Here is a 10945-nt window from a genome sequence, read left to right on the forward strand (position 1 = left end):
TTCGAGTATATTTCTGCCTTGAAAACTCTTCTTATAAAATCAGAACTCATGCCTCAAGTTTGAGCAGAAGTTCGGCCAAACACTTAGAAAAATATTTTAGCACCAAATATTTATTTGTTTACTTATTTTAAGGGAGATGGCAATCTTCTGGTTTCACATTTTGAGTACAAAAATTTCAACCCTGATACAACAAATAGTATTAGTACTGAATGATAATGACAGATTGCATTCCCATAAACGTCCAATCATACATGATTGAGTTTTTTTTTGCATTCACATTCTCTATGTGAATGGGTGTCAACCATTCCATAACACACTACATATTTTGTGTTTACAATTTGTAACCAATCTCAAGAGTGGTTGTTAAATTTTTTAAATCAAACAATCACATTTTTGAAACGAAAAAAATGAGAATGCACACTCAATTGATTCAATCATTACACAGCTCTGCTATAGATACATGTATGTACATTAGGGTGGTCCAAAAATGCATAGGAAAAAGTAAAGTCGGAATTTTAATGCTGTCACCCCCTAGGATTGTTCTATACTCACAAAAAATTATACCTCTGTATTTATTTTGAAATATTTATTTTGTATGGGGAAAAACAAGTGTTCGTAGAAATGGTATAGGATTCTGGAGACTGCCAATAATAATACCCAATTGTTTATTATACCATTTTTTAATTCTAAATAGCAATTTCTTATGGCCCTCCATGGCATATTTTGAGGTGTTTAGGGTTCCTATAAAAAATAGCCAGCAATAGAAACTGGTTATATAAACCAATGGGTATTTGTATCGGAAATCTCCTGAAATGAAACAAAGTTTTCCGATCGCAAAATATTGATTTTCTAAAATTCTATACTATTCCCGTGAAAACTTTTTTTTCCCCCTATACAAAATACACGGCAAACTTTGAGCGCTTTGAGCTACCTCTAAGTATTTTTTTATTTCAAAATAAAAATAGGGGTATAATTTTTTCGATATAGAACAATCCTAGCGGCTGAGAGCATGAAAAATTCCAACTTTACTTTTTTGTGGACCACCCTCAAATACATACATATACATATATGTACGTTTACATGCCGCGCTGATGGCGCGTGCTGCGGTTAATTCTAATGCACCGCGCTAAAATACATATGTTTGTTTTTAAAAAGTACATATGTAAATGCATTTACACTGGCAGATAACAGTATTCGTCAGTGACAAAATACCTGACTTTGTGACGACACTGTTAGATTATTCCGCTAAAGTTTTAATTTTTTATATCTGCACAAATTTAAATTTTCTCACTTATGAACTTGAATTAGTTCATTGCTTTTTTGCATTGGCATTTATTGACGTTATTTGCTTAAAAATTCATGCGCAGTTAAGTAGTTTAACGTCACAGCTTTTCCACAATTTCCTTAGCCAGCGTTATCGTCACGTACTTTGTTAAAACACGTGTATTTTTACAGTCAGCCGTTTCGTTGTCGATACGGCGATATGCTTGGGAAGCAATATTAATTTTTTTTTTCCATTTGCGTTAATCAAGGTGCAGTTAATGCAAATACAATTAACTCAAAGCCCAGAAACACTGAGTTACACTTCGAAATGCACATACACCTGCTGTGTGTGGTTAATGAAGCATATTTTCTGACTGAATGGAAGTAACATGGCAAAAAAAAATATATAGGGAATTTAGTAAAAATTGTAATGGCCCTCATCCTAGAAAATATCAGCTTGAAAAGTAACCAAATATAAAAAATGTTTATTTTTCGAAGCAGTAAAATACGTAGTTCTATTGCCAAAACCCCTGGTTAAAGGCGACCGATGGATCCATTGAGCTTGAGGACCTAAGCACCTCAGAATTACCCCAGTTCTGTTAGGTTATCGAAGTAAGGTTTGCTCAAAAACACTTAATATAATTATACCCAATTCTGCACAGCTACAAAGGAGTCCAGACGCATTCTGTAAACTCTCATAGGCCTACGCGTCTGCCCATCGTAGTCTGTTATGGCTAATGCGGTTTTAGCACAGAAAGATGACAATAGCCACTTGTAGATCCTGCAGGATCGCAGATCTTCTACCACCAGTTAGCCTGGTTTACTCAGTACTGGTTGATACCATTCTTGATGAAACGTATGGGTAGAGGGACGTATTCAACGAAGGGTCTATATCTTTCCTACTGGTTCATATGCTATTTTGTTGTTACGAATGTTGCGGAGCCCTAGCGCTTATATTAGAGTAACATTATATCGATTAGCTTAGTCTAAAATGAACTTATTGCACTCTTTTACACAGTATGCAGTAGCTTTCAGCTAAGACTATCTACTCCTTAAAGCTGATTAAAGACCACGCACTTAAAAGCGGATGCCACTTTTTATTCGAAAGCATCTCTTTAGGAAACCCTTTTTCGCTAACTTGAATGCCCTACTTTGAAAGTTGCTAAGTATTTTCTTTAAAGGCTCCGGCTGGAAAAAGCTGAACTCATACTCCAAAGATATATTAGGCTCGATGTTAGCGGCAAAAATCAAACTAGGAATGACAAGAGATGCATAAGTTCGATCAAAGATGGAACCCGTGCTGAAAAGCAGTTAGCCTGAACCTCAATACCCACCTTAAGGCTTCAGATCACTGAGGACTTATAATAATCTTTGGTTTTGTCATATGCCAAGATAGGTGCCAAGGTGAAGGGTGTGCTTTGGAACGAACTTCCGTCATGTCTTGTTAAATCCCATTTGGAAAACACCAGTTTCGGCATAATGCTATTTTATGTTTAATTTTTTTTTATAAAGAAAAAATGTGGAAAAATGTTTCGTTTCGCCTGGTTTTGCCCTGATATTTTGTAAACAATTCTTTAGCACATGGAAAGAATTGCGATGCCGCATTCATGTGTGATTTTTATGACTACTTATTTCATCTACCCATAAAGCTCTGATATGTTGAATCCCATAAATATTTCAAACAGGTGTGGAATCAATGTGAATTTTTGTAAATCTATAAATTTAAAATGTATCGATACGCATGCGCTCATGCCTAAGCAGCCACATGTCTACACAAGTACTCGCATGCAACAATTTGACACATATTTGTCTCTCTATGATTTTTCATGGCTTACCACAAAAGTGGTATGCATTTCGTTTGTTTTAATTTTAATTGGAAAATATGTAATACAATTCTAATTTATGCTATTGTTTTGATGAACCGTTTTGAATACCTGATGTATGCGATTTGCATATGAAAAAGTTATTGTAATATCTAGAATGATTAAATTGGGCGCAAATACTAAATGTGTATTAGCGTTAGGCAATGAACTTATGAATGTACGAGTAAATGCTTATATTGTGGTATATTCATTAGGGCGGTTAATTTTTTTTCCTACTGCAAAATGCCAAACGAATTTGACGAACTCTAAATGGATTTTTTACCAATAGCTTCTTCGGAAAATTTGCTACGAATTACACGTAGAATCTATCTGTGCTATACGCACATAGTCGAAAAAATCTCCCGTACAAATTAACCCGCCCTATTGTTCTTATATCTACTAGTTTTATGCAAATTTGCATGTAGTACAATAGTTCGAAGGGTAGAGAAATTAGCAAAGTTCACTTTTAACTGTAATCGCTATGAACGACTTAATTGCAGTTAATTAATAGCTATCGGCTTTCTTTGTCGTTAATATTTTAAAAGGGCAATATTATATGTGCGTATTGCTAGGTAATCATACGTGTATTAGATAGTCTCTGCCATTCAATATTTTGCAAAAAATAAAACAACACAATAAAACTCTGTTAATCGTTTATTTTTACAGTAAACGGAAATATAACATTTAAATAATAAACGACCCTTTCCGTTATTGGATTTTATTTTACTAAATATCTAAATAATAGCTCATTCCTCACAATATCCACATCGAACTTTATAGCAGCTTCACAGACTAAAAAATCAGATCCGGAAATAACTATAACTGCTTGTTAATGATTTAAAAAACCATTTCTGCCGGGTCCGGTTTCAAGGAGAACCGCTAATTTGAACTGGTTTCGATTCTCAAAAAAGTGGTAACGGAACTAGGTCCTATCGAAATTCAATTTCTTTTTATATTTTTGTTATAAAATAAATATATTATATTCATTCCTTGGTTGATATCTGTGTGACACATTTTTAAAAAATATGTAATTTAAGAAATTAATAGCGTTTCCTTTTCTCAAAAAAACAAAAAAAGTGTGCCCTCTTATATGGGAACTCTTGCTTTTTGTTGCCCTGAAACCGGAGAAAATATTGCGTTCTTTATGTGAGAGTGAACAGGAAATATGCTGCTCCATTGCAGGTTCATTTATAGAAGTTAATAAAACTGAATTTCATAAGAAAACACTTATTTGTTATATGAAAAAAAATTTATTTTGTGTATGTAAGTTGAAATTCTATATTCAAAATGCAATAAGAAATGTAAACAAATGTAAAAAAAAGAGAGAGTGGTGCTTATTGAATTTAGAAATCCCTCGGGTTACTTAACTCTGTGCAAGTTTTCAATGCTGCAAGACATTGTCTGGTTTAGGAATATAACAATTTAACTCTGAGCTACTTAACTCTCTATCTATATATTTAACTGTGGATGTTCTGCAAGTGTACCTAAGTAATCGTTTTCCACGTAAAGGTTTCATTTAAAACAAGGTAATGTTTCCATAAAAAAAAATAATTTTTTCGATGTTGTCGCTGGTCTTCAGTGTTGCCGCGAAAAATTTTTAGCGGTAGCTAAATTCAGGCTAAAAAAGGGCTAAAATGGAGCTAAAAATCATCGTTGTGGCTAAAAATGGTAGCTAAATTTTTTTACCTACATATAAATATATAAGTATACACGCAAACATTTTCTATAAGTAATGATATAGAAAAACAATGAACTCTGGAAAGAATTAATATTTTATTCAACAAATAAACTTGTTGTGTAACACATAAAGCATATTAAGGGCCGCCAACTTACCTATTTTAAAGTATAGTTAAATCGTTAATGGATAAGATAACGGCCCAGAAACGTAAAAAACATACATATACATATGTATGTACAGTTTAAAAATTAATTTCTTACATAAACAAAAAATGAGATCACATTAAGAATACATAGGTACTAGAATCATATCTATATACAGTGTCGGACAATACTAAATAACTTAAATAATTTCAAACTATGCTTCGAAAAATATCCATTTGTAAAAGAAAATTTTAAAATGTTATGTTATGTAAACATGCCCAATCAATAGTCAATGTAGTCCTTTGCTCCGTATATTTTAAATGAATAATTGCGTCATCGATTTTTTCATATTTGCCCACCGCTAATCATCAAACAACCACAGATAATTCACATTTTTATGTCGATTTGATGATAAACCGTTTCTGAGCTTTCTCTTTCCTACTAGGGATTCTATAAGCTGCTTGCGAATTCCAAAAGAACGAAAGTCGGCGCGTACAATCAGGAAATTCTGAGTGAGAAATTGTTCTCTCATCCTCTCCTATCCAACCACTTTTCGTCTACACTGTCAACTACTTAGTTGGTGTCTTCTCATTACTGGCGTATGCTTCACTTACTCGCATTATTATTATAACGTTGCTTTTTTTAAATGGCACAGGAAAAAAAGGTGCGCATCTTGGCCCACCCACTAGACTGCGCAACAACGCATTTCTCACGACTCTTAGTTAATTCAGTTGAGGTGTGCGCGCCAATATCGCTTACGACTGCGGCTGAAAGTTCCGATGATTAAGTACTCGGCGGTGTACGTTATCAACACGCACACTGTGTGACAAATAAACAAATCTACATGCATAAATATCAATAAATAAAATACAATTGCATACATACATATGTACGTTGATTTGAGAGCCGTGCACGAGCGTCGACGCTACTGATTCCACCATCGCCTTAGCTATGTTCAGCGCAGCCGGAGGCGCAGTCGCGATTAGCTAGCAGTCGCTGCTTTTTGATAAGAATATCGGCTTACGCGACAGCGATTTGAAATTTAATAACAACAGTACAAAAGTTCTTGTTGGGCGTTCCTCAGCTGAGAGCAAAGTGAAAGGAAAGTAAACTGATTATACATATATGAAAAAAAAAGTTACAAAACTAACAAAAACACTAAGAGTAATAAGTTTTCAAAGCGCTTGGTTTATTTTGATATTAATACAAAGTTGCGGTTCTGTTTTGTTTTTTTTTTGTACACTTTTGCTATTCATTTTCACGCCAGCCATTGACAGCATTTTTGCTGTGTGTTTTTGTTTTAGGTGTGTGCAGGCAGCTTGCGACGCGGCACGCCGCTGTGCGACTAACCACATTTAAGACGCCGCGCTGTCAGCTACTGTGGCGTTAAAGTCGCTGTCGCGCCGACGCTGGTGTGGAGTTGAGTCGACACGCTGCGCTGTCCGTTGCTGCTCTAGTCCATGGCTAGATCGCCAGCGAAACGCTTTGACAAACAGCAGTCAGTTGCTGAGCGTGAACGTGCGCGTGTGATGATCATTTTGGCGTGCGAAAAAATAATAATAATACATAAATATCAACTAATGACAACAATAAGAAATAGTATAATTGATGAAACTCAATGAGACAAAACAAATAGTATCAGAGCGGTCAAAGGTTGAAGCGCGTTGCCGGAAAAATTTGCGAATGACATTGTAGCAGCTAATGAGGAAGTGAGTGAAGAGGATAATCTAGAGGATATGTTTTGTTATAAAAGAAAGTGAGTGGCTTGCAAATAAATGCTAAAATTATTTTTGTGCGTGTGTTAAAAAGTTTAGTATTTATTGCGAAAAAATTTTTTAAAGTTTTGCATATAATGAACGAAAAAACTATAAAAAAATAATATAATTTTTAACACAGTAATATTTGTGAATATATGTATGTATGTATATTATTTTTTGAATTAAAAAACTTAAGTTAAATCATTGCTAAGAAAACCGAAGAATCGAGACTTTAAAATTAAAAAAAAAATTTTTTTTTTTTTTTTTTGAAAACGATTGAATCCCAAAAAAAAATTTAATTCGGTATTGTGAAATCTATTCAAATAATACAAGAATTATTTAATTTAAATTAAATTAAATCCAAATTTAACTAATATAAAAACCCAAAAAATTTTTTGTAGTTGTACAAGATTTCTTTCATTTAACTAATTAAAATTTACGAGTTCTTGAAAGGAAATGTTCTTGAAATTTTTTATTATTTAAAAATGGGTATACAGTTTTTATTGTTTAAAAATTTTGTTCATTTAAAAATTGACATTAAGTGATGGGTTAAAAAGAATATGCGTTAAAATAACATAAAACTTATGGCCATTTAAAAACGGGACATGAGTTTTTGACGATTTCACCACTCGCAATCAATGATTCATCATTCAATAACTGGTCATAAATTTTTGGTCTTCATAGAACTGGACATATTTCTTTGTCCACCTAAAGACTTAACATAGATTTTGACTTATTGATAGCTGAACACAACTCTTTGTTAACTTGAAAATTGGACATTTATTATTGGTATTATAAAACTGGGTTGGGTGTGCTACTTTTTATTCAATAAATGGACATTATTTACGGAAATTTGTAAATTGGACATACATTTTTAGTGTGGTGAATTTTTGGTTCATTAAAAACTGAGCATATAAAGTTTACCATAAAAAGTATGTAGATTCCAAGTACATTGTAGATAAATTTTTTCGCCTTTGCAAGTTGGATAAAAATATTTCAATAGGTAGAAGGTGGACTAAAAATCAGATAGTACAAGTGCATTGCTCAGTTTTCAATGTCCACTCGAAGCAATTAAGCAGTCATTGGTTAGTTTTTGTTGTACGCAAGGCCTACGATTATATCCGGTTTCAAAGCTACCACATTTTTATTTCTAATTGTGCTTTCAAGAATTCAAACTGCACATACATACATGCATAAATTAAAGACAAAATATTAAAGAATTTAATATCATTAAAAACAAAATTATTAATCGTCTCATTAATAATTTCCAGCTGGTTTATTGCTGAAACCAAAATTCATACAAAACGAAAACGCGCAATTTGCTTATCAACCGTGGCGATCTACCCAAGAGACTGCACAGCGGAAAAAATCGCCTAATCATCGACTCTAAAATAACAATAAACCGAAAGGTGCGGCTGCTGTGAGAAGAAATGTAGAAAGCCGGAAGAAAAAGTAAAAAACAATTCAGTATTAAAAAAAGTTTTTGCAATATAAAGACACTTATCGCCAAAGAAATTTGCACAAAGGGTAACTGTCAGCAACAGATAAACACACACAGACAAATAAGAAAAACTTAAGAAGTGAATAAACATATCGAAGAGATTTTGAAAACCCCTGTGCCAGAACTAGTGAAGTGAAAAGAAATATCCGCAAGAAATCTGCGTTGTCAGAAAGCTCATCGCTGTACCTCAAAAAGCTGCTCACATTTGTGGTACAAATTCTAGGCGCTGCAACGCGTACGCCCCCGATCACTACGCAATCCCTTCGCAACTAAACGTCGTGAATTGCGACACTCACTTTCCATCCACTACCGCACACCCTCGCTCACCCTCGCTCACCCTCGCTAACATGCGCGCCTTCCAACGCGGCTTCTTCTGCGCCGATCTCTCGCTGCGCTATCCCTATCGCGAGTGCACGATCACCATACCCATGCTGCTGATCTACACGCTACTCCTTCCCATGCTCTTCATCAGCGTCGTTGAAATAATGCGCATCTGCAAGTGTTTTCGATTGCGCAAGTACATCACCAACCTGGCGCGCAGTTTGGCGACCTTCAGTTACGGTTTCATCGCCACCTATCTGACCACAGAATTGGGCAAAAATGTGGTGGGCCGCCTGCGTCCGCACTTCTACACCGCCTGCCAGCCGCGCTTGGCCGACGGCAGCTCCTGCGAGAGTGCCTACCAGCAGCTAGTGGGCGGCGGCGTCTACGTTGAACACTACTATTGCTCCAATCGCAATTTGAGCGCGCGTCAGCTGCGCGAACTGCACGTGTCCTTCCCGAGCGCACACTCTTCGCTCGCCTTCTACTCCATGTTGCTGCTATGTTTCTATTTGCACGCGGTGTGGCATGGTCGTGGCACTACGCGCGTGCTACGTCACATACTGCAGTTCCTGTTGCTGTTGGTCGGCTGTTATATCGCGCTGAGCCGCGTACGCGACTACTGGCATCACTGGTCGGACGTGCTGGCAGGCGCATTGTTGGGACTAGTGTACGCCGTCTTGACAGCGGTCTATGTAGGGCGCATGCTGCGTGCGAACTTTACGGAAGCGTGTACGACACAGAAGCATAAGAAACATCAAGCGCAGCAGCAGCAGTACAAGGTGACAAACCATCAACAGCGCCCGCATGCGCACCACCAACCACTCGCGTCATCACATCAACACCTGACGCCGCATGATGCGCGCAGTCGCATGCTATTAGTGGCGGCTAGTGGCAGTGTTACCAACTTACAGCAGCAACAATTGCTGGCAACAGCGCACGAGGAGCACGAGAAGCACGAAAAACAACAGTTGCACGAACAAGTGAAGGAGCATTTAATGGAGCGCGGCAGCATAGGCGGCGGCGGCGGTGGCGGTGGCGGCGACTGTGAATGGAAACTGCAGGCGGTTGTTTTGCCAACGTAATTGCAAACAATGCGCAGCGCCGTGGTGGAGGGAGCGTGCATTGTGGCACGCGGGAATGAGGAAGGAGAAGCGAAACTGCGAAATTGATGGCGGAACAAATCTGTAAACACATCACATGTCGGCAAGCATTGTGATAAGAGTGACGAAGATAAACGCCCCCTTTTTGCACGCGGCTAAATTTGCAAAAAAAAAAACGATGAGGGAGCAGAAGCGTGGTTAAAGTGAGAGTGGAATTCTGAGAGTTTTTAAACCTAAGGTGGTGTAAAAGAGCGGCTTTCTATTGGAAAATGCGCCAACGATAATTGAAAAAACAAAAATTGAGAATCATGAGAGGGTCCGGACCCCTTCCTACAAAAAAGAGGCTTTTAAACATGTATACGTAGGCTGAGCAGCAAAATATTGATATTTTTCAAAAGTGACTCTGCGACCCCCTTGAACCCCCCTACACTACGCCCATGTTCGCTGACGTAAATGAAGTCTGCATGCGAGTAACACTAAAGCACATATGATATTTGCAACAAAAGCTAAGCAGCCTTCAATAACCGTACATAATTACGGGCCAAGCAGCCAACCAACCATCCAGCCGAAAAAAGTGTTTTTTTAAGTAAAAAGGCCAAAAAATTCACCATTGACTATCTATTATTGTGCAACAAAAAGTGGCCAAATCTGAAAGCACCAAAAAGGCATTGCAATTTTCTCAGCTGCAGTGGCGTCCGCTGTGTTTCAAGCACACATGTATGTGCATGTGTATTTAAGTAGGTTCGGCTCGATATGGCAACATTAGCCAGCGTGACAGCGCCAGAGCAAGTAGCCAGTAGCGACAGCGGCCGCCGCGTGCCTTTGCTCTGAAGTTGCATGCCGCGTACGAAGGCAACAACAGCAGGCGCGAGTTGACGTGTGAGTGAGTCACCAGCAACCGAGCTTGGAAATACGTACATATGTATGTATATTTCTATAAGGAGCATATATCTACTAAAAAATATATGTACATATATGCATATGTAAATACATATGTAAATATGTGTATAAATGGGAGTGTGCTGGCGCTGTTGGAGTTTGTTCCCCTTTGGCTGAGCTGTGGTGCAACAACCAAAACAGCAACTAGGAAAAAAACAGCAGCAGCTACTTACTGCACAAAAACAAAATAAAAAATTAAGAAAATTACAAAAAAAACAAAAAGCAATAAGAAACAATAGTAACAGCAGCAATAACAACAACGATATCAGTTTAAGTAGCAGCGAAGAAAAAAGTCAGAAAAACAGCGTCAGCGTTCAACGGCAACGAAAATAAAACAAAAGAAAAGCATAGCTTTGTAATAGTTAATATATTTATATG

The 10945-nt window shown here is 37.0% G+C and overlaps 1 protein-coding gene across 1 annotated transcript; it reads left to right on the plus strand.

Moving 5' to 3' along the window:
- Nucleotides 1-6462: 6462 nt before the first annotated feature.
- LOC118739942 (phospholipid phosphatase 1) lies at nt 6463-10680 on the plus strand. The gene is made up of 2 exons (XM_036471442.1): nt 6463-6702; nt 7975-10680. Exon 2 carries the CDS (start codon nt 8552-8554, stop codon nt 9608-9610), a length of 1059 nt encoding a protein of 352 aa, XP_036327335.1. The 5' UTR covers nt 6463-6702; nt 7975-8551; the 3' UTR covers nt 9611-10680.
- The last annotated feature ends 265 nt before the right edge of the window (nt 10681-10945 follow it).

The sequence above is a fragment of the Rhagoletis pomonella genome, unplaced genomic scaffold (genome assembly GCF_013731165.1).
Source record: "Rhagoletis pomonella isolate Grant_MI unplaced genomic scaffold, Rhpom_1.0 Rhpom_scaffold_00005, whole genome shotgun sequence".
Classification (NCBI taxonomy): Eukaryota; Metazoa; Arthropoda; class Insecta; order Diptera; family Tephritidae; genus Rhagoletis; species Rhagoletis pomonella.

Bases quoted from the DNA above. Each gene is read 5' to 3' on its own strand.
- LOC118739942 (XM_036471442.1), top strand. From the start codon at position 8,552: ATGCGCGCCTTCCAACGCGGCTTCTTCTGCGCCGATCTCTCGCTGCGC.